At 46.3% G+C, this 24846-nt stretch overlaps 1 protein-coding gene across 1 annotated transcript in view; it reads left to right on the plus strand.

The window, feature by feature from the left end:
• The first annotated feature begins 1006 nt into the window (after positions 1–1006).
• Positions 1007–24846, plus strand: part of si:dkey-11f4.7 (piezo-type mechanosensitive ion channel component 2) — a 278704-nt gene continuing 254864 nt past the window's right edge. The window contains exons 1-6 of the mRNA XM_060932701.1: positions 1007–1037; positions 1669–1770; positions 14317–14362; positions 19728–19814; positions 21889–21909; positions 24203–24236. Of these exons, the coding sequence (XP_060788684.1) occupies positions 1007–1037; positions 1669–1770; positions 14317–14362; positions 19728–19814; positions 21889–21909; positions 24203–24236 (321 nt within the window). The remainder of the gene's footprint in view (positions 1038–1668; positions 1771–14316; positions 14363–19727; positions 19815–21888; positions 21910–24202; positions 24237–24846) is intronic.

Consider the following 24846-nt stretch of genomic DNA (forward strand, 5'->3'; position numbering starts at 1 on the left):
GACCCTTTAATCAGGCAGTGGGAGATGAAATGTTCAAACTGTTCACAATAAAAACAGGAACTGGTTTCCTGATGGTGTCTTCTTTCCTCTGGGGTTACCCAGGTCCTGCCTAATTGCATGGGCCCTGATTCATCAGGGGTGGCACCCTCTGATGGTGAGGTGACGGTCCTGGGTTCAACCATTTGGCTCCACCTCTGATCACTTCTCTGATTGAGCAGCATGTGAGTGTCCACCTGACCGGCCAGATCTACCACACCATCCAGGCTGTCAGGAAGGTCATGAGGTACAATCTCATCCAAGATGGCATGATTCAGCCTATGAAAGAAGGCATCATATAAGGCACTTGTGTTCCAGTCAACTGCTGCGGCAAGAGTCCGGACTTCGATGGTGTAATCATGAACTGAAAGAGCACCTTGCTTCAGCCCCATCAGTTGTCTCACCACCTTCCTGCCCTTGGGAGAATGGTCAAAAACTTTCTGCATCTCCCCAGTGAACTTCTTGACACTTGAACAGCAGGGCACCTGGCATCCCAAACAGCTGTTCCCCATTCTCTGAGCATGAGCATTATTAAAGTTTTAACTGTAAGTATATTGTATTAACCTGAAGTTATCAGTTGTTCAATGATTGAGACTTAAGTGTAAACTGTTCTTAGCAATTGATATCTTTTGGCTATCCAAGGAAGATCATCTACAGACATCTTTAGGGTGTCTGTGTTACCGTCCACAGTAATCCTATGGTGTGCTTTAAGCTGTCCATACAGGGCCATTCTCAGCATCAGCAAATGATTTTCAGGTGACAGAGGCTCCAAATAGAAATGTTGCATCAGGATAGATCAGGCAGGTCCGGAAGGCAGAAGGAGTCATTAGCACTGATATCTCAGGAGGAACATGTGTAGCTCAACGAGGGGGAGGGGGTAGAGAGAACACAGATTATTAGGAATGCTATTCTCCTGTAATGATTTAAGAAGATGTACCTTGTATGAGCAGGGACTACTGCAAGACTAGCTATGACAGCAGAACTAAGAGAGAGACCAGAAGGTATCACATAAAGGGGTCAGCCACTCCACTCTGGGGAAGAAAAAAAAACCTGTGCAAAAAAGGAAGCCCTGTTAAATGGTAATATTAAAATCAGTGCATAATTTAACACAAAATATTAATATAGGATTCACCTAGTGTTCATTTTGTAGAAAATTGAACTGGGCCATGAGCTGTGAACCATTAATGTCCATATTCTTAGAGTGTGCTTTCAGTTTTTCCAAAATGCTGATACAGCTGTAGCAGCTAATTTTTCCAGCTTGGATTAGTCAGATATGACAATAAAGGCTTGACCACATCCTTGTAAGCATAAAGTCTATAATAGCATAGCTGATTTATCTCTTCAGCTGTCATTTTCCTAATCCATTAAGCTCTATGCACAGAGACAGATACTCAAACTAATAAAAATTCATCGTGGTTACTCAGAGGGGATTTCACAGAAAGAACACAATGTTACTTGTCTGAGATGAAACATCAGGTGAAGCATGAATTATGATTATTAATGCTCCATATTTTACTTTTTTCTTTTTAATTAACTTCAATTTGGCAACCAGTATTTCTTTTATGTTGTATGTTAAATGTTACACACCCTGCTTCCATAGCTGGCTAATGTGTGTGCATGTGTGTCCTACAGGAAAGACAGGCCAGTTTCTTCTGAGTGTTTGCTCCACAGCTGTAACGTTTCTGGCCTTACAGTGTGGGCTACAGATCACCTTCGCATACATTCCTAAAGAGAGTAAGATCCAACCTCTTGAGTTTTTGTCTTTTGTCATCAAATTATGGTACTTCTGCCCATTATGCACCCATATTAAGCAGAGACCTCATTAAAACTGTTGAAACTCTTTCAAAATCTGCTTTAGGCAGTAGAATATTTTATGTCTTGTCATTATAAAGAGTCTTGTGTGGAATTTTACACATTATACACCAAAAATTAATCTGTTTCTTAATTCAAGTAACTGCTTTATCCTGGTCAGGGTCGCAGTGGAGCCTAACCAAGGAAAACTGGGCGTGAGGCAGAATACACCCCAGGTGGGATGCTATTCTATCACAGGGCACAATGCACATACACATTCATGCACTCTGTTCATAACTAGGGGCTATTAAGTGTAGCCAATCCACCTCCCGTCATGTTTTTGGGAGAACCAGAGGAGAAGTAGGTAGAGCATGCACAGGAACTCCACACAGAGAGTAACTTAAGCTCATGTGCCACCATGCTACCCAACACCGAAAATATTTAAAGAATGTTTTAGAATGTCTTCATCCTTCATCCTAGTCAAAGTTCCTGGTTCACTCAAAAAAATAACTTGCAAATAACTTGCTCAGTGAACATAATAAAATTATGGAAAGTATTTCCACCCAAGTAAAATGCGTTAACTTAGCCAGAAACAATTTTGTTGAGTGACCTAAATGTCAACCGTTGCATGTTAGACTTAGGTTCATGTAACAGACACCCATGTTGGTTTTTTTGAGTGTTCCATCCTGAGTTCAGGTTACTGTCTGAAGTTTCACATGATCTCCCCAAGAACAACAGGTGGACTGATGACTAATTTGCCTCTCAATGTGAATGAGCATATGAATGTGTGTGTGCATGGTGCACTGGGATGGACTGGCATCACACCCTGGATGTATTCCTGCCTTGTGTGTTCCAGGGATAGGGTCCAGATCTACTATAACCCTGACCATAATAACTACAACAAGGGCTTATGACTATGTTGTTTTCTCAGTAATATCTTTGTTTATATTGGTGTAATCTGTTTCTGAAGAACATTTAGAGAACATTGGTGTTAATACCTAGAAGAATCTAAAATAAACAGCAAACAGTTCAAATACATGCAAATGTGTATGGGTATGTGTACATCTAAAAACAAATGTCACCAAGTATTGTATCAACTCTAATGACTTTAAGCATTTTATAGCTACTGGTAATTTTTGGTTACACACAGCAAATTCCCCAGTGTTGAATTAACACTTTCAGAGTTCATTTGTGTCCAATTGGACATATATAAACACAGTAGGGTGTTAAATCAACACTCTGGGTGTTAATTCAATACTGGGGATTTTACTGTGCAGACTTTCTTTGTGTTTAAAATGTCAGTGTTGAGTGAATACTGAAGAAACTGTGCACAGCATTCATTTGCTTAAACTTTTAAAAATGTAAATGTTATTACATTTACATCTGTAGTTTGTCCTTATCCAGAGAGACAGAAGTACAAACCCCATTTCCAGAAAAGTTGAGATTTTTTCCAAAATGCAATAAAAAACAAAAATCTGTGATTTGTTCATTCATGTGAACCTTTATTTAATTGACAAAAGTACAAAAAATATTTTCAATTGTTTTACTGACTAACTTAATTGTATTTTGTAAATATAAACAAAGTTAGAATTTAATGCCTGCAACATACTCCAAAAAGTTGGGACAGAGGCAAAATAAGACTGAAAAGTTTATAGGATATTCAAGTAACACCATTTTGGAAGATTCCACAATAAGCAGGTTAATTGGTAACAGGTGAGGGTATCATGATTGGGTATAAAAGGAGCATGCACCCAAGGCTCAATCTTTGCAAGCAAGGATGGGTTGTAGCCTACCCCTTTGTGCCAAAATTTGTGAGAGAATTGTTAGTCAATTCAAAAAGACCATTTCTGAAATCAAGATTGCAGAGAATTTCGGTCTTTTAAAATCTACACTGCATAATACTGTGGAATGTGCGTGACCTTCGAGCCCTCAGGTGGCACTGCCTGAGAAACCATCATGCTAATGTGACAAATATAGCCACATGGGCTTGGAAATACTTTGAAAAACCAGAGTCCACCACTTCATCCAGAAATGCAACCTGAAACTGTACTACACAAGGAGGAAGCCATTCATCAATTTTAGGCAGAAATGACACAGATTTCTCTGGGCCCAAACTCATCTAAGATGGACTGAAACACAGTGGAAACATGTGCTGTGGACAGAGGAGTCCACATTTCAGCTTCTTTTCAGGAAAACTGGATGTTGAGTTCTCCGTGCCAAAGGTAAACATGACCATCCAGTTTGTTATCAGAGAAAAGTTCAAAAGCCAGCATCTGTGGTGGTATAGGGGTGCATCAGTGCCTACAACATGGGTGAGTTGCATGTGTGTGAAGGTACCATTGACACTGAGGCACATATTAGGATTTGAGAGAGATATATTGCCATCAAGTCAACATCTCTTCCTGGGAAGTCCATGCTTATTTCAGCAGAACAATGCCAGGCCTCATTCTGCATGGGCTATAACAGCATGGCTTCATAGACACAGTGTATATACTTGACTGGCCTGCTGCCAGTCCAAATCTGTCTCCTATTGCAAATATATGGCACATCATGAAGCAGAATCAGACAACGGCAACTATGGACTGCTGAGCAGCTGAATTATTGAATCAAGCAAGAATGGACAAAAATTCCAGGAGCAAAACTGCAACATTTAGAATCCTCAGTTCCCATATGATTAAAAAGTGTTACTAAAAGGAAAGGTGATGTAACACAATGGTAATAATGCCTCTGTCCCAACTTTTTTTGAGTGTGTTGCAGGAATCAAATTCTAACTTTGTTTATATTTAAAAAAATACAATCAAGTTGGTCAGTAAAACTTAAATCTTTTCTTTGTCCTTTTGTCAGTTAAATAAAGGTTCACACGAATTAACAAATCATAGACTTCTTTTTTGTTTTTATTGAATTTTGGAAACTATCCCAAATTTTCTGGAAATGGGGTTTGTATTATACAGTCTTGTCTCCATTAAATGAATATATAAAATAAAGTACCAATAATACAACTTTAAACTTTAATAACCCTCATTAAAGATAATGATTAATTTATCATTGTTTAAAGATTAAGTTCCTCAAGTTTGTTTTGTTTTTGGTTAGTACATTTTTATAATGTATTAATATGCAAGTATCAGTTTAAGGTTTATTAAATCATCATAGTTACTAGATTATTTTACTCATGACTAATGATTTATAAGGTTGAATTAATGACTTAACAAATGGTATAAATATTACAATATAATATTAATACATCAGCTGAAACATAACTATCAAAAGTCTGTCACTTAATGACAATTTTTTTTTATTGATAAATGATTTCTTATTAGTGTTAATGAAGAACTCCATGCAGCTTTTTAATGAATAGTTTATTACCAAACCTTGATATTAATTAACATTAACACCTTATTCACTTGCTAGGATCATTAACAGATATTATAAATAACATTTAAGTCAGTTTTATACTGTGAACTTACAGCAGTTATTTAAAATGATTGATTACTTATTACTCAATTTTAAAAATGGGCTCAATTCTAAAACAAACTGTGCGATAATGGTCTCCATGTCAGATTATATATGATAAAGATTACCACATTGTATTTAAGTCATCAGTCAGAATGAACCAGGTTCACAAAGAAAATAGGTTCACATAAACACAACCATTCATTGTGAGATGTGAGCTAATAAGGATAAGTTTTCTGTCCATTAGCATGTTTTGTTTGTGTTTTACCATTCCAACTAGTGTATTTGAAGCTGCCCTGCGAGTTCTACTTCATCCTATGGCAGTCTCTAATTGGTGGCTTATTGACAAGCTGGGAGCAGTGGTCAAACTGAGTTTAATAAAATATGTCTGACTGAATTTTCACTGTTTTTGGCTGCAATGACATTAAATCAGCCATCAGTGAACATGTCACGTATGTGTTCCAAGACCTCCAATCTCAACTCATTACAAAATAATTTTTTTTTTTACGTGGTGTGATGTGTGTGTTTGTGACAGGAAAATTAGGCCAAAAGTCATTGTGTAAAGCCTGCATAAATCATTATATACTACTCAATTATAAATAGTTTATCACCACACATTAAAAATTAAACTAGTAAAGTATCCAACAAGCTAACCATCACGCCACTTTTTGTGCTTGATAAAATAGGCACACAACAATAGTAATAACATTGCAATCACTACATTTACTCATCATTGTTGTTGCTGCCTACCAATATAGGGAAGCCATGCAGCAGCCATTGTTTTATAAACAGGATTATTTTTCGACACCTCAACACCACAGTAATAACAGCCAATGCACCCAAGACAGTAAGATTACATTCTTGTCAGCCATTGTCCTTCATATAACCCCAATTCCAAAAAAGTTGGGACGTTGTGTAAACTTGTAAATAAAAACAGAATATGATAATTTGCGAAATCAAGGAAACCCTATATTTCATTGAAAATAGTCCAAAGACAATTTATCAAATGTTGAAACTGAGAAACTTTTTTTAAAAAATATATGCTCATTTTGAATTTGATCTCAGCAACACATTGCAAAAAAGCTGAGACAGGGGTGTCATGGTCCTACCTGTGGGCTTCTCTCTTCAGGTAACATCTCCACTCAGCATTACCGGCCACGCCCACTCTCACTTCCTCTTATTAACTTTCAGTGACTGTCATTGGCTGTTGCCGATCACCTGCTTCCCCCCGTGTGTATTTAAGCTGCAGTTCTCCCAAGCCTCAGTGTCAGATCGTTTGCAACTTCCAGCGTGATAACCTGCTCTGTGTTCCTACTACTCTGACTCCTGACGATATTCTGTTCCGTCTGACTCTGTCTGCTCTCCAGCCCCGGTAACCTGATCTGCCTTCTGTCCTGTCGACTCTGCCTCTTGCCTGCCTCTCCTGTACCTTTGCCTGATCTCCAGCTTGCCCAGCCCTGCTGCTCGCCTGCCTCTCCATCAGCCCAGTGTGAGCAGCCCTGCCTGGAGCCCTACTCTTCAGCCCCGGTAACCTGACCCTGCATTTCTGTCCCCTATCTTGCTATCTGATCTGTGACTCTGTGTTCCAGCCTGCTTACTAACTCCAGCCTGCTGGGAGACTGCCTGAAACCCAAGTGCTGTCAGCCTACAGCCACACCTCTCTGACAATGCCTGATCCTGTCTGCTCTCAGAAGCTAAGCAGGGCTAAGCCTGGTTAGTACTTGGATGGGAGACCTCAGACATCACCAGCCATCCCTGCCTCTCAGTCTTCCTGCCACTGAACTTCACACACACATTTTCCCAACTCCCTTTTCCCCTGTTGTTATTAAACTGTGCTTTGAGTGCATTTGATCTCCTCTCCTGTCTGGTCCTTGACAGGACGATCTGACCAAGACATGGAGTCAGCGCCCAAACCCTCTGCCCTAGACCGGCTGCAGCGCACTGAAGGAGATGTCAGTCGGATGTCTGCCGACGTTGCAGCCCTGATCCAGCTTGGGCAACAGCTCCAGCAACAACCACTGGACCAAGCACTCCAGCTGCTCACCGCCCTAGCACCCCCTGCTCCTCCAAGTCAACCATTGCCGCCCCTCATTGCATCAGCCCCTGTCATACCCGCCGCTGACTGGCCAGCTCCGGGAGGTGCTCCTGCTGCACTCGATGCCACGGGACCCAAGGTCGGCAGTCCGGAGCGTTTTGACAGTGACCCCTCCCAAGTCCGTGCTTTCCTGACCAGCTGCCGGTTGCTGTTCAACCTGCAGCCCAGAACCTTTGCGTCGGAGGCAGCGAAGGTGGCCTTCATCATCACTCGTCTGACTGGCTGCGCCCGCCTGTGGGGGACTGCTGAGTATGAACACCGGACACCGGCGTGTGCCTCCTTCTCCCTGTTTGCAGCGGAGATGATTAAGGTCTTCGACCTGGGCTCGTCGGCGGTAGAGGCATCCGGAGGACTGATGAGTATTCGCCAAGGCAGACGAACAGTGGCTGACTACTCGATCGATTTCCGGACCTTGGCCCGGCACAGCAAGTGGAACATGCAGGTGCTGGTGGACGCCTTTCTGCACAGCCTGGCCGACTACATGAAGGACGAATTGGTCTCGTACGAACAACCGTCGACACTCGATGAGGCCATCGCCCTGGCCGTCCGCATTGACCGCTGGGTCCAGACCCGTCGACGAGAGAGGGCCCGCCAGACTCAGTCAGTCATCAGCGCATGGAGAAGCCTGAGCTCACCGGACATAGGAGGGGCCTGGCTGAGCTCAATGATCATCCAATCCTCCACCAGCCAGAAACCTATGCTCCAAGTTTGCCTTCGCCTGTCGGATTCCACCCACACCCTGGCCGCCCTGGTTGACTCTAGCGCCGAGGCTAACATCATGGACACCGAGCTTGTGCACCAGTTGGGTCTGCAAAGCCATCGCTTATCCTCTCCCGTTCCAGCCAGGGCACTGGATGGCCATCTCCTTGGCACTGTCACCCGCCTCACTGCCCCTGTCCTGATGACTCTGTCAGGCAACCACCACGAAACCATCCAGTTTCACCTGCTCCATTCCCCCGGCCAACCTCTCATCCTGGGCTATCCATGGCTCTGCCAGCACAGTCCTCACCTCGACTGGGCCACTGGAGCGATAAGAGAATGGGGCAAGGACTGCCACCGGACCTGCTTACGAGCCTCCACTCTAACCCCTCGTACTCCACCTGCCAGCTCTGCCTCCGACCTCACTAATGTCCCAGTGTGTTATCACAGCCTTCGGGAGGTATTCAGCAAAGCCAAGGCCACTTCCTTGCCTCCTCACCGGCCCTACAACTGCGCCATTGATCTCCTCCCAGGCACTGCACCACCCAAGGGCTGTCTCTACTCTCTGTCCGCCCCGGAAAGGAAGGCGATGGAGGCCTACATCATTGACTCTCTGGCTGCCAGCCTCATCTGTCCATCCTCTTCTCCCACCGGCGCTGGGTTCTTCTTCGTGGGAAAGAAAGATGGATCCCTGCACCCCTGCATCGATTACAGGGGTCTCAACGACATCACCATCAAGAACCGATACCCTCTCCCACTGCTTACCTCCGCCTTCGAGCTGCTCCAGGGAGCCACGATCTTCACCAAACTCGATCTCTGGAATGCCTACCACCTGGTTCGGATAAGGGAGGGAGACAAGTGGAAGACCGCGTTCAACACCCCCACCGGTCACTATGAATACCGGGTGATGCCATTTGGCCTTACCAATGCACCAGCGGTATTCCAGGCTCTGGTGAATGATGTCCTGCAAGATATGTTGAACAAGTTCGTGTTCATTTTCCTCGATGACATCCTGATCTTCTCAAAGACCCTGTCCGAACACACCCAGCATGTCCAGCAACTGCTCTGTCGTCTCCTTGAAAACTCCCTCTTCGTCAAGGCAGAGAAGTGTGAGTTTCACGCCAAGTCTGTGGTGTTCCTGGGGTACATCGTGGCAGAGGGGAGCATCCAGATGGACCCTGCCAAAGTCTCAGCAGTGACTTCATGGCCAGTACCAGAGAGCAGGAAGAAACTTCAGCAGTTCCTGGGCTTCGCAAATTTCTACAGGAAATTCATTCGTAATTACAGCACCGTTGCGTCACCCCTCACCACCTTGACCAGCACCAAACAGCCCTTCACCTGGACTCCGGCTGCCAATGAAGCCTTTGCCACCCTCAAGGCTCGGTTCACCACTGCTCCCGTCCTCCAGATGCCAGAAGCGGAGTGGCAATTCATCGTTGAGGTGGACGCCTCGGATGTGGGAGTTGGGGCAGTGCTCTCACAGAGGTCAGCGGATGACAACAAACTCCACCCCTGTGCATTCTTCTCCTGCCGGCTATCGCCAGCCGAACGCAATTACGACATAGGCAACCGGGAACTGCTGGCGGTCAAGCTCGCCCTGGAGGAATGGCGTCACTGGCTGGAGAGGTGCGTAGTCCCATTCCTGGTCTGGACAGACCATAAGAATCTGAAATACATCTGCACCGCCAAACGACTCAACCCCAGACAGGCCCGCTGGGCTCTCTTTTTCACCAGATTCAATTTCACCCTTTCATACTGGCCCGGATCTCACAACACCAAGCCTGACGCACTCTCCCGCCAGTTCCAGAAGGATGATGCCTCCTCCAAGGATCCGGCTCCCATCCTACCTGACCCCTGTATCATTGCTGCTCTGACCTGGGACATCGAAGAACGAGTGCGGGAAGCCCTCCGTGACCAACCCAGCCCCAATGCATACCCTGCAAGTCGCCTCTTTGTTCCTGAAGACCTGCGATCCCAGGTTATACAATGGGGACACGACTCCTGTCTAGCCTGCCACCCTGGTTCCACTTGCACCTACCACCTGCTCGCCCAATGGTTCTGGTGGCCGTCTATGAGCAGGGATGTGCGAGACTTCGTCCGAGCCTGCCCTACCTGTAATCAGAATAAATCCTCCAGCCGGCCTCCTGCCGGTTTGCTCCAGCCTCTGCCCGTGCCTATGCGACCCTGGTCCCACATTTCCCTGGATTTTGTTACGGGTCTGCCCCTTTCTAACGGGATGACTGTCATACTCACCATCGTGGACCGTTTTAGCAAGATGGCACACTTTGTTCCCCTCCCAGAACTACTGTCGGCCAAAGAGACCGCCCAGATCATCCTGCAGCAGGTCTTCCACATCCATGGGCTGCCCAGGGACATCGTTTCGGACCGGGGGCCGCAATTCACCTCCTCTTTCTGGAAGGAATTCTGTCACCTGCTCAGGGCCACCGCCAGCCTCACCTCCGGATTCCGACCCCAGTCCAATGGCCAATCTGAGCAGACTAACCAGGAGTTGGAGAAGGCACTTCGGTGCATGGCATCACGCAACCCTAGGGCCTGGTGTGAGCACCTGCTGTGGGTGGAATACTCGCACAACTCCCTCACCAGCTCAGCCACTGGACTGTCTCCATTCCACTGCGTGTATGGCTACCAACCACCCCTGTTCCCCAGCCAGGAGGGAGAGGTCACCTGCCCGTCTGCCCTCACCTATGCATGCTGATGCCGCCGCACCTGGTCTCAAGCCCCGCGCTGCACTCCTCAAGTCAGTCACCAGCTACTCCATTGGAGCCAACCGGCAGAGGACGCCTGTGCCCACCTATTGGGTGGGCCAGAAGGTGTGGTTGTCAGCCAAGGACCTGCCCCTCCAGGTGGAGTCTCGTAAGCTGGCACCTCGGTTCATCGGACCATTTCCAATCCAGAGGATAATCAGCCAGTCTGCTGTCCGGCTCCGACTGCCCAAGTCTATGAGAGTGCACCCCACCTTCCACGTCTCAAAGATTAAGCCAGTGCACGAGAGCCCGCTGGTCCCAGCTGCACCTCCTCCTCCTCGTCTCATTGATGGTGGCCAGATCTACTCTGTCCGGCGACTGCTGAAGTCACGGCACAGGGGCAGGGGCCTCCAATACCTGGTGGATTGGGAGGGCTATGGTCCTGAGGAGAGGATGTGGGTTCCTGCTGGGAGAATTTTAGACTGTACCCTCATCAGCACCTTTCATCGCCTGCATCCAGACCAGCCAGCCAACCAGAGGGGTTGACCAAGGGGTCCTTGTCGGAATGACGATGCGCCAACCGCTACTGTCCCCGAGTCCGATTCTGAACCAGATCCTGAGGCCTTGGACACTGACTGGTCAGAGGAGTTCTGACCCTCCACCGGTATTCCCCCTCCTCCCGCCTGTCTTGGTGGATCTGTGGCTAGGGACTTCTGGAGCTGTACCTTAAGGGGGGGGTTCTGTCATGGTGCTACCTGTGGGCTCCTCTCTTCAGGTAACATCTCCAATCAGCATTACCGGCCACGCCCACTCTCACTTCCTCTTATTAACTTTCAGTGACTGTCATTGGCTGTTGCCGATCACCTGCTTCCCCCCTGTGTGTATTTAAGCTGCAGTTCTCCCAAGCCTCAGTGTCAGATCATCTGCAACTTCCAGTGTGATAACCTGCTCTGTGTTCCTACTACTCTGACTCCTGACGATATTCTGTTCCGTCTGACTCTGTCTGCTCTCCAGCCCCGGTAACCTGATCTGCCTTCTGTCCTGTCGACTCTGCCTCTTGCCTGCCTCTCCTGCACCTTCGCCTGATCTCCAGCTTGCCCAGCCCTGCTGCTCGCCTGCCTCTCCATCAGCCCAGTGTGAGCAGCCCTGCCTGGAGCCCTACTCTTCAGCCCCGGTAACCTGACCCTGCATTTCTGTCCCCTATCTTGCTATCTGATCTGTGACTCTGTGTTCCAGCCTGCTCACTAACTCCAGCCTGCTGAGGGATTACTGCTGGGAGACTGCCTGAAACCCAAGTGCTGTCAACCTATGGCCACACCTCTCTGACAATGCCTGATCCTGTCTGAGCTCAGAAGCTAAGCAGGCTTGGGCCTGGTCAGTACTTGGATAGGAGACCTCAGATGTCACTACCATGCTCCCACCTGTCTCTCAGTCCTCTTGCAACTGAACTTCACACACAAGTTCTTCCTTTTCCCCTGTTATTATTAAACTGTGGTTTGAGTGCATTGATCTCCTCTCCTGTCTGGTCCTTGACAAGGGGGTATGTTTAACACTGTGTTGCATCACCTCTACTTTTAAAAACACTCTGTAAACATTTGGGAACTGAGGAGACCAGTTGCTGTAGTTTTGAAAGAGGAATGTTATCCCATTCTTGCTCGATATACAATTTCAGTTGTTCAACAGTTCACAGTCTTCTTTGTCATATTTTGCGCTTCATAATGCGCCAGATGTTTTAAATGGGAGGCAGGTCTGGGCTGCATATAGGCCATTTTAGCACCCGGACTCTTTTACTACGGAGCCATGCAGTTTTAATATGTGCAAAAAGCAGTATGGCATTGTTTTACTGAAAGAAGGGAAGCCTTCCCTGAAAAATGTTTTGTCTGGATGGCAGCATATTGCTCTGAAACATGTATATATCATTCAGCATTAATGATGCCTTCCCAGTACAAGCTACCCATGTCATGTGCACTCATACTATCCCAGATGCTGGCTTTTGAACTGTGCACTGATAAGCCAGATGGTCCAGCTGCTCTTTAGCCTGGAGGATGCAGTGTCCAGGATTTCTAAAAAAGAAAAAATTCTACTTTTGATTTGTCAGACCTCAGGACAATTTTCCACTTCGCCTCAGTCCACTGTAAAAGACCCTGGGTCCACAGAAGGTCTTAGTGTTCCTGGATATTGTTTATATATGGTTTTAACTTGCATTTGTGGATGTAGTAATTAACTGCCTTCACAGACAATAGTTTTCTGAAGTGTTCCTAAGCCCATATGGATGGAATGGTGGTGCAATAGTTAATGCTATCACCTCACAGCAAGAAGGTTTCAGGTTCAAACCTCACAGCTGGCAGGGGCCTTTCTGTATGGAGTTTGTATATTCTCCCTTTGCTCACATAGGTTTTCTCCAGGTGCTCTGGTCCCCCCCAGTTCAAAGACATGCAGATTTGGTACAATGGGGACCACTGTAATTGGCACAAGCTGTTGTGGTTTCTTATATATATATATATGAGAGAGCTATGGCAAAAGCTAATAAATTAAATATATGGTGATTTCCACTACAGACACATACCTGCTTCTAATGAAGTGTCGCCTAAGGGCCTGAAGATCACAGGCATCCAGTATCAGTTTTCAGCCTTGTCTCTTGCATGCAGAGATATCTCCAGATTCTCTGAGTCTTTTAATGATATTATGTACCATAGATGATGTGATCCCCAAATTCTTTGTAATTTTACACTGAGGAACATTATTCTTAAATTGTTGCACTGTTTTTGACAGAGCAGTGAACCCCTCCCCATCTTTACTTCTGAGAGATTCAGCCTCTTTCAGATGCTCTTTTTTATACCCAATCATGTTTCTGACCTGTTGCCAATTAAGCTAATTAGTTTTTTTAAGCACAACACCCCTTTTTCAGTCTTCTGTTGTCTGTCCCAACTTTTCTGAAATGTGTTGTTGACATCAAATTCAAAATGAGCATATATTTTCCAGAAAACAATAAAATCTCTCACTTAACATATATGTTGTCTTTGTGCTATTTTCAATGAAATATAGTGCTTCCATGATTTGCAAATCTCCATATTCTTTTTTTATTTATGTTTTACACAGTGTCCCAAATTTTTGAGAATCAGGGTTGTACTTTATAAAGCAAGTCTTCAATATGTTGTCCTCCAGCGAGTTTTAAAGTGGTGTAATGGGTTGCACCATGCGACATTTTTACAACTATGATAAACTATCAAACATTTCCTGGAGTCATAGCATTTGACATGTAATACTATGTCATAGAAACAACAAATTGTCATATTTCTAAAGACACTCTTCGACTATAACATAAACTAAAATTTTAAGCAAATTTTCTTTACCATTTCAACTAGTACTCAATAATCTTATGCTAAACTATTGAATAAATTGATGTTTTAACACCAGATTATTATTTCTTTTTTATATGGGATAAACTCTTGGGTTACAAAAGGTCCTGCCATTTACCTGAAATGGGACTTATGCAGAAAAATGTCAGAACTGTTTTAACACAGGTTTCAATTTTTGTAGCGAGTGGGCCATTGGAAAATGTTCTCTTTCATCTTGGAATTGTGAGGTATGAAATGCCTATAGCATGAATATTTTGACTTTCACCTCTTTTTTTAAAATGGTTGAATGATTTAAACAGTGAATAAAAAATGAAATATATTGCATGCAAGGAATTATGCTGTCATGGCTGCATCCGCTTGCTCCCAAGACTCCACTTCCCAGAATATTCCTGTGAATATTCTCATTCATCCAGGTCATAGTTACCTGAAAAAAATTGAATTGAACGCAAGTGGACTTGATTTTAAGTCTTTTTGTGTCACAACCCAGAGGCCATGGAAACAAACAGGACCCAATATGCAACTACACGAAATGAGCTGGTTGAGTGGGCTCGTGAGGAAGGCAGGCAGGTGGCAGGCGCAGCATCCCAGCCATCCATTTACTATCCGTAACTGCTTATCCTGTGCAGGGTCACAGGCAAGTTGAAGCCTATCCCAGCTGACTATGGGTAAAGAGCGGGGTACACTCTGGACAAGTCACCAAATCATCGCAGGGCTGACACAAAGATGAACAATTCACATTCACACCTACAGTCAACTTAGAGCCACAAATTAGCCTAGCCTGCATGTCTTTGGACTTCATCTCATCTCTAGCCACTTTATCCTGTTCTGCAGGGTTGCAGGCAAGCTGGAGCCTATCCCAGCTGACTACGGGCGAAAGGCAGGGTACACCCTGGACAAGTCACCAGGTCATCACAGGGCCGACACATAGACACAGACAACCATTCACACTCACATTCACACCTATGGTCAATTTAGAGTCACCAGTTAACCTAACCTGCATGTCTTTTGGACTATGGGGGAAATCGGAACACCCGGAGGAAACCCACAGGGAGAACATGCAAACTCCACACAGAAAGGCCCTCGCCGGCCACAGGGATCTAACCCGGACCTTCTTGCTGTGAGGTGACAGTGCTAACCACTACACCACCGTGCCGCCCGTCTTTGGACTTGCAAAAAAAAAAAAAAAACAGCAAGCAAAATCATAATCCAAAAACATAATCCAGGTCAAGGAACCGATCATATGTGAGCATGACCATGAACTAGACAAAACTTGCAGTGAATATTTATCCACGTTCAGTGAATCTCCTTGGCATGTTTAAATAGAGTGGCTGGGAACAAACGCATAGCAGGAGTGCTAACACAGCACGGGGAGAAGGGGAAAAATGCAGATTGGAGCACAAAGGCACAGATCAGGATCTGGAAGTTCTGGGCTGGATCATGACACTTTGAAGACATTTCACCTCTCATCCATGAGGCTTCATTAGTTCACTTCTTCAGCTTGTCTGACTAAACTGGGCTAGTCTGACCAGTTGGTGTGAGTACCCAGGTAATGGTCCTCAGAAGACAGTTTGAAAGAGGAGTAAAGGAATCCATCTATGTGAAATTGGAAAAATCATCCCTCAACAGAAGAGGAGAAACCTTTATTTGTCACATGCACAGTTCAAGCACAGTGAAATTCATTCTCTGCATTTAACCCATTTGAAGCGCTGAACGCACGTGCGCACACACACACCCAGAGCAGTGGGCAGCCACACTAGAGTGCCCAGGGAGCAGTCAGGGGTTAGGTACCTTGCTCAAGGGCACTTCAGCCCAAGGCCACCCCATGTTAACCTACCTGCATGTCTTTGGACTGTGGGGGAAACCAGAGCACCTAGAAGAAACCCACGCAGAAACAGGGAGAACATGCAAACTCCACACAGAAAGGCCCTCGCCGGCCGCTGGGTTCAAACCCGGAACCTTCTTGCTGTGAGGTGACTGTGCTAACCACTACACCACCATATCACCCAGAGAAGGTCTCCCACTTATAATGCTGTCCTTTCATTCCAACCCAGGAGATTTCACACCTTAGCCTCCAAGAACAACGGTTGTTCACAAGTGGCCTCACGTGACTCCAGCAACTCTGGCCCCAAACGACTGTTGTTACAACATAATTGTGGCAGCGGGGACGTGGTCAAGCATCGGTCTGTGTCCGGAGGGCAGAGTCAGGGAAGGTAAGTGGCAGAATCACTGCACCTGATGTTGGTTAATCTCTAGCGCCCCACCCCTGTCCGTTCGCCTCACCTCGTAGTCGACGTCCCCAATTTGCCGTGTGACCTCAAAGGGTCCTTGCCACTTGGTGATTAATTTGGAGCTTGATGTGGGCAACAGTACGAGAACTTTATCTCCCGGTGCGAACTCCCTAAGGCGCGTACCCCTGTCGTACAGGCGGGTTTGCCATTCATGGGCCTGCCGCAAATTCTCCTGGGTTAGGTGTGTGAGTGTGTGGAATTTTGTGCGCAGGTCCATAACATATTGAATTTGATTTTTAGTGGGCGAAGGTCCCTCCTCCCAATTTTCTTGCAGCACATCTAGAATGCCGCGCGGCTTATGCCCATATAACAATTCGAATGGGGAGAACCCCGTGGAGACTTGGGGGACCTCTCGCACTGCAAACAACAAGGGCTCGAGCCATTTATCCCAATTACGTGTGTCCTCACTTATGAATTTTTTAATTATATTCTTGAGGGTGCGATTAAACCATTCAACTAAACCGTCCATTTGTGGGTGATACATGCTGGTGCGGATCGGCTTAATACCTAATAACCCATACAGTTCGTGCAGTGTACGTGACATAAATGAGGTGCCTTGGTCAGTCAGAATCTCTTTTGGGATTCCAACTCAGGAGATGATGCGGAAGAGCGCTTCCGCAATACCGCGTGCTGAGATATTGCGAAGAGGCACCACTTCCGGGTATCGCGTTGCATAGGCCACCAGAAATAAAATAAAGCGGTACCCTCATGTTGACCGATCTAATGGCCCAACGAGATCCATCCCAATTCTTTCGAATGGGGTCTCGATTAATGGGAGAGGGCGCAAAGACGCTTTTGGAATGGCCGCCAGATTTACTAACTGGCATTCGTGGCACGCCATACACTGCCTACGGACATCGCCGCGAATCCCTGGCCAATAGAACCGGGCCATCAGTCGGGCTAGTGTCTTATCCTGTCCTAATTGTCCAGCCATGAGATTAAAGTGAGCCGCCTGGAATACCAATTCCTGGTGGCTCTTTGGAATCAAAAGCTGCGTGACTTGCTCTTTAGTTTGAGTGTCCTGTGTCACTCAATATAACCTATCCTTCAAAATAGAAAAATAGGGGAAGGACGGGGTGGCATTTGGCTGGAGCATTTGACCATCGATTACTCTCACTTGGTCAAACGCATGCCGCAGAGTCTCCTCTCGCGACTGCTCTAACGGGAAATCCCCAAGGGATTCTCCGAGAGAGGGAGGAGGAGCTTGCTGCTCCTCACTCTGATGCAGAGATGACGTAGATGGCTCTGTCACAGCTTCTCCCACCAAAGTGACACCGGGACCTCCCCCTGCTGAACTACGGCAGGACCCATTCTTCACTAGATGGCTCATTAACTCCCCGAATCCCGGCCAATCAGTCCCCAAAATTATTGAATAGGTGAGGCGAGGATTAACTGCCACCTTTACTCTAAATTTTTCCCCTCGAAAAAGAATGTGGACTGACACTAAAGGGTAGCTGTGAACATCCCCATGCACACACAACACCTTCACCCCCTGTGCTCCCCCCAATGCCTCGTCTTGCACCATGCTTTGGTGAATTGAGGTCTGATTACAGCCAGAGTCCACCAAAGCCTGATATGTATCCCCTTGGATACTCACCGGTATGCGATACACTCCGGCCCGATCGAGGGCAGCTCCTGGCGCGTCGGGGATCCAAACCACTGTGCCCACTTCCATCGCCGAGCACTGCTGTTGGAGGTGGCCTGGCTCCCCGCAGCGCCAGCAAACCGGCCCAGGCTTCCTCTCTGCACCGGCGCTCTGAGGCTCACTCACCTGGGGGGGGGAAGAGACAGACACAGAAGGGGAAAACGGGAGGGCACCGCGGGTGCGCCGGGCCAGCTGGGGTGGGGCCGGCCCCTGCCTCCACAGTGGGGGAATGGGGCAAGGACAAGACACAGGAGGAGAGAGGGGGAGAGAGAGAGAGAGAGAGAGAAGAGGGAAGATGAGGATGTCCGCTGTCCTGCTGTCGGAACAGCCGCCAAATGGTCCTCCACCAACTTGATGGCCTGATCCAGCGATGCCAGGCAGTGGCACTGGACCCACTCTGCGGTTCCCTCTGGTAGGTGGGTGATGAACTGCTCCAGTACCACCTGATCGATGATCCCCTCTCCCCTGGATTTTCAAGGGCCAGCGAGAGCTCACCAGATGCCGCCAGAACCGCGGCGCTTTCCAGGGCGCGGGCACCTATCTTGGCTTGAACCCGTTCCAGGGCGCCCTGCCCTTCACAAAGAAAAGAGAACTCTTCCCGGGTCCCCCGCCAGCATCTCCGGGTTCCAGAGAGACAGAGAAGAGAAAAAGGGATAACGGATTTTGAGGAGTCGGTTAAAAGGGAGAAAGGACACAGATTAACCAACATCAGGTGCAGTGATTCTACCACTTACCTTCCTTGACTCCGCCCTCCGGACACAGACCGATGCTTGACCATGCCCCCACTGCCACAATAATGATGTGCTAATGAAGTTGACTTTATCACACCCTGGAGCACTAAAGAAACAATGACATCAGTGGCCTTGATAACGACTCCACAGAGGATAATTACCTGGGTATTCACACCAGCTGGTCAGACTAGCCCAGTCTAGTCAGACAAACTGATGAGGCCTCTTGGATGAGAGATAAAACATCTTCAAAGACTTAAAATCAAGTCCATTTGTGCATTTGAATCAATTTCCTTGAGGCACTTCCTAGAATTCACAGCAGCATACAAATACGGCCACCATGGACTACATCACCCATCCTGCGCTTCACCACCCACTGTCTCCTGATTATTGATTGCACACACCTGTTCACAATCACTCCACAGTCTCACAGGTCACAATTTAAATGACTTCAGTTTTCTCAGTTCATTGCAAAGTATATTCATTTCAACTGAAGTACATTCAGTTCCTTGTATCTGACTTTACTAAGCCTTTTGTTATTGCTCTGCTTATTCTGGTGTCAATTGTGATTGCACTTTGAATTTTGCTTTTTTGCTTTTGCCTTTGATAACCTGTTTGTGTCTTGCATGACTATTGCCTGTTTTCTGATTGTGACTTTTGCCTAACAATTTAAAATTGTCTGCTAGTTTGTTTTAATAACCTCTCTTTCAGTTTATATATCCATCTGTCATTTGCATTCCTGACAGAAGTAAATTATTGTAATTTGTTCCAGCAATGTATTATGCTTGTTGTCAGTGTTATACAGTTTAGTCACAAACCCTCTCATGACGATTGTAATCATGATGCACTCTTATAGGGCTTAACCTGCAAAGTACCTCCAAAAGTTATATTATTTGTTTATTTATATTTATTAAAATAATTTTTTTTTTAGATTCAGTGACGTGGATGCTGGCAACATAATACGTCTCCTAGTGCCAGATTTTGGTTTGTTCCTGTCATCATTATTCATCCGGAACTTGTGTAACAAGCTACTGAGACCACCTACCAATGATCAAGAGCAAAAAATTCAACACTCTGAAACTGAGGTAGACCAAAAAACAATCCACCCCCCCCACACACACACAAAGAGACTAATTAAAAATGCTAGACATATGCTAATTAAAATGAATTTTGAGCACTTATTTCTCTTTTTTTTAGATATGATTAGCAACTGAATTATTTAGCTGTGCTTACCTCTATCTCATTGAATTTTATTTGTATTGCAAATTCAACAATATAAATTGCCACAAAGCAGCATTACAGAAATCCAGATGTACAGTTGCATACACTCTTCATGGACATTAATGTCATGGCAATATTGGACTTTCAATGATATTTATGTGAACTATTCTTTTTCTGGGCAGAATGATTGTACAATGCACATTTTAAGAGAAAAAAACAAGAATTTGGTGCATATATTTGAATTTATTTTGGGTTTAAATTAAAGCACAAAATTCCTGTTTTTTCCTGTTAAAGATGTGTGTTGTACAATAATTCTTCCCAAGAAAAAGAACAGTTCAAAAACATAATTGAAAGTCCAATATTGCCATGACATTCATGTCCATGATGAGTGTATGTAAACTTCTGGCCACACTGTATATTTGGATCCCTAATGATCAACCTAGATTCGACAGTGGCAAGGAAAATCTCCCAAAGGCAACATGAGGAAGAAATCTTGAGAGTAATCAAAATGAAAAAGTAATCCATCTTTTTCAAGGTGACATTATAGTGAGATTATAAATTATTACAGTATATGGTTGTAAAAGAGGAAATGTAAATAGTATTAAGTGTGATGAAAGGATGTTCTGTTTAAGCATATTGGGCTGTAAGTTAAGTGCACACAATGAGGATTTAAGACCTTGGACTTAAGTCCATTTTTCTTGCACAATATTGGCTTGAGCAAGGAGCAGTACAAGTCCAGCACCATTGTCTGACAGTTTCATGCAACCACAATATGTCACACTGAAATTCATGTTTTGTGCATTATGAATACACTCAAAAAACATATGGGACGTGTAGCAAGACACTGATGTGGGTGGAGCACAGAAGCACAGCAGGCGGTTATTTGCGTTCTTAATTCTTCTCTTTATTGCTGCTTTTCAGCACACAGCTCAAACTCTCTCACTCACACACACGCACAAACAGAGGTTATTATCGAGCCCTCATCACCGACCTCCCCTTCTCACTCTCCTTTTATAGAGCACGGTCACTGGAGGAGACACACAAACACATGTTAATTGACAACAGGTGTAGTGACATGACCACTCACCTTCCCTGACTCCGCCCTCCACTCACAGACTGACGCTCGGCCACACCTCAGCTGCCACATACCCCCACCGCCCGACTCAGGCCTGACTCCCCCCCCCGACGGGACAGGAAGTCTGCCACCACCATCTGTGCCCCCAGCCTGTGGACCACCTCGAATTTAAATGGCTGGAGGGCAAGATACCAACGGGTGATCCATGCGTTGGCATCCTTCATGCGGTGGAGCCACTGGAGGGGTGCATGGTCTGAACAGAAGGTGAAAGGGTGTCCCAGTAGGTAGTACTGGAGGGCAAGGACCACCCACTTGATGGCTAGGCACGCTTTCTCTATCATGCTGTACCTGCCTTCCAGCATTGACAGCTTCTGGGCTAAGGTACAGCACAGGAAGCTCCTGCCCCTCCACCTTCTGGGACAGAACGGCCCCCAGCCCTCTGTCCAATGCATCTGGGGAGAGAAAAGTCAGGGGAGTGTAACAGTAGCCCCCCACACAGTGCAGCCTTTATCCTAGAGAAAAGCCTGTTAGCATTGCTCTGTCCACTGGACCGGATCTGGTGCTCCCTTTTTAGTGAGATCAGTCAGTGGGCTAGTGACCTCCGAATAATTAGGTATGAACCTATGATAGTAGCCAGCCAGCACCAGGAACTGTCTCACCCCCTTTTTGGTCTTGGGCCTCGGGCAGGTCGCAATCGCTGCCATCTTATTAATTTGGGGACGCACCTGCCCATGGCCTAAGTGGAAACCCAGATACTGTACTTCCACCTGCCCAATTGCACACTTCTTTGGGTTAGCTGTGAGACCCGCCTGCCTCAGCGACTTTAGGATGGCCCTAAGGTGTTCAAGGTGCTGTGGCCAGTCATTGCTGAATATGATAATATCGTCAAGGTACGCGGCTGCGTAGGTGGTGTGGGGGTGGAGGACCCTGTCCATAAGCTGCTGGAACATAGCGGGCACCCCAAACAACCCAAAAGGAAGTGTGATGAACTGGTGTAAGCCAAACGGTGTGGAAAAGGCCATTTTTTCTTGGGACAGAGGAGTCAAGGGGATCTGCCAATATCCTTTCGTTAAATCCAGTATCAAATAAAAACGAGCAGCGCCTAATTGATTGAGCAGCTCATCAATGCGAGGCATTGGGTATGCGCCAAATTTAGACACCATGTTGACCTTTCTATAGTCCACACAGAACTGGACCGACCCATTGGTCTTGGGGACCAGGACCACTGGGCTGCTCCAGTCACTGTGGGACTCCTTGATTATGCCCATTTTGAGCATGGCTTCAAGTTCATCCTGGACCACCTTTTTTTTTGTGTTTGGGCAGGCAGTACGGGTGGCTGTGCACTACCACCCCCTGGGGCATCTCAATGTGGTGTTCTATGAGGTGGGTGCGGCCGGGCAGGGGCGAAAACACATCAGAAAATTCTTTCTGCAACGGGCTACCTCTGTGAGTTGGGCTGGGGAGAAGTGGTCTCCACAGAGGCCCGGAGTGGTGGGCGATGTCAATTTCCTTTTTTGAACCTCCGGCCCCAGCTCCGCCTTCTCCAGGATTACTGACACCAATGCCACGGGGACCTCCTCATTCCAACGTTTTAATAGATTGAGGTGGTAAACTTGCAATGCCCCACCCCTGTCCATTTGCCTCACCTCATAGTCGACGTCCCTGACTCACTGTGTGACCTTGAAGTGCCCTTGCCACTTGGCGACCAATTTGGAGCTTGACGTGGCCAGTACAGTCGGACTTGACATTCTTGCGCCTGCCGCAAATTCTCCTGGGTTAAGTGTGTGAGTGTGTGGAGTTTGGCGTGCAGATCGAGAATGTATTGGATTTTGTTCTTACTAGGTGAAGGTCCCTCCTCCCAATTTTCATGTAGCACGTCCAAAATGCCACGCGGCTTATGCCCATATAATAATTCAAGCGGTGAAAAACCTGTGGAGGCTTGCGGGACCTCTCGTACTGCAAATAACTGGGGCTCGAGCCACTTATCCCAATTATGTGCATCTTCACTTACGAACTTCTGAACTATATTTTTGAGAGTTCGATTAAAACGTTCCACTAACCTGTCAGTTTGTGGGTGATAGACCCTGGTGTGGATAGGCTTAATCCCCAGGAGCCCATACAGCTTGCGCAGTGTGCGTGACATGAACGCAGTGCCCTGGTCTGCCAGGATTTCTTTCGGAATCCTGACCCAGGAGATAAAGCGGAAGAGTGCCTCTGCAATACTGTGTGCTGAGATATTGCGAAGAGGCACTGCTTCTGGGTATGGAGATCTTGCAGTCACGTGACCGGAAAGTACACAACCGCCATCTTGTCAGTCAAAAACACCGCTGAATACTGCTGCACTCGTGTACAGAATGGATCAATTTCAACCGACGGACTACACGGCTCATTTTTCTAATGAACAAATAACTAGATATATGTCTAAAATAAACGATCTACAGATTAGTGACCCTTATGGCTTACCAGACGGAGTTTTCACGACCGGATTTTGAACTGCCAGCGGAATACCCGGACATGTATAATTACCTCATTAACTTTCCCTCGCTGTTCAGTGGTGAAGCACTGCGTGCTTATAAATCTCTGGACAGTTGTCTTTACAGAAATTCAGGATTTGTCAGCGACTCAGATGTGGCATCTTGTAAACAAGAATCCTCATTGGATGGGTAAGTCACTTAAGTATTGAGTATAGCACTGACCAGCCGATTATAAACTAGAATAAGGTAATTCCAGCTGTAATTCCAAATCGTCCGTCTTGTTTACATGGATCTGGCATTGGAGAGGTAGAGGCTTAGCAGTGGAGATTTAAGTGGCTGTTTTCTGAGCTTAGTCAACAGGCCGGCTCTGCAGCCTCGCTTTTGCTTCCACTCCCGGCGCTGCCTCCTTCGCTTTGCTTCCCATAACAATCCACGGAGACCCCGCTGGTCTCGCTATCTCGTCCGGAATGTTGTGCATGCGATGGAAATCGCTACAAACCGTCATTTTCTGCTGGAAACCAATGTCCAGTAAGTCCATACGGTTGTAGTGGATATTGAAGTCCGGTACAGACGAACAACATGCAAAAATACACACAAAAAACATAAAAAACGTGCACAGGTAGGGAGAGCTTGTAGCCGCAGCCGTTGTAGTAGAATTGTATATAGTAGGGTTTTCCAGAAGAAAAGGTAGAAGTAAAAGCAGAAGTAGAACCAGAAGTAGAAGGCGGAATATGGCGTTTGACCGACAAGATGGCGTCTGTCACAATCTGGATCGGCTGTGACGTCACATGCAAGTGCTCCATTGTGTTGCATAGTCCACCAGAACTAAAATAAAGTGATATCCCTGTGCTAACCGATCTAATGGCCCGACAAGATCCATCCCAATTCTTTCAAAAGGGGTCTCGATTAAAGGGAGAGGGTGCAACAATGCTTTAGGAGTGGCCACGGGATTTACTAATTGGCATTCGCAGCATGCCGCACACCACCAACGGACATCCCTGCAAATCCCTGGCCAATAGAACTGGGCCATTATTCGGGCTAGTGTTTTATCCTGCCCTAAGTGTCTGGCCATGGGATTAAAGTGAGCCACCTGGAATACAAGTTCCTGGTGGCTTTTGGGAATTAATAACTGTGTTATCTTTTCGCCAGTTTGAGTGTTCTGTGTCACTCGGTATAACCTATCCTTAATAATAGCAAAGTAAGGGAAGGCTGGCATCGCATTTGGCTGGAGAATTTAACCATCGATTACTCTCACTTTGTCAAATGCATGCCGCAGAGTC

The sequence above is a fragment of the Neoarius graeffei genome, chromosome 10 (assembly GCF_027579695.1).
Source record: "Neoarius graeffei isolate fNeoGra1 chromosome 10, fNeoGra1.pri, whole genome shotgun sequence".
Taxonomy (NCBI): domain Eukaryota; kingdom Metazoa; phylum Chordata; class Actinopteri; order Siluriformes; family Ariidae; genus Neoarius; species Neoarius graeffei.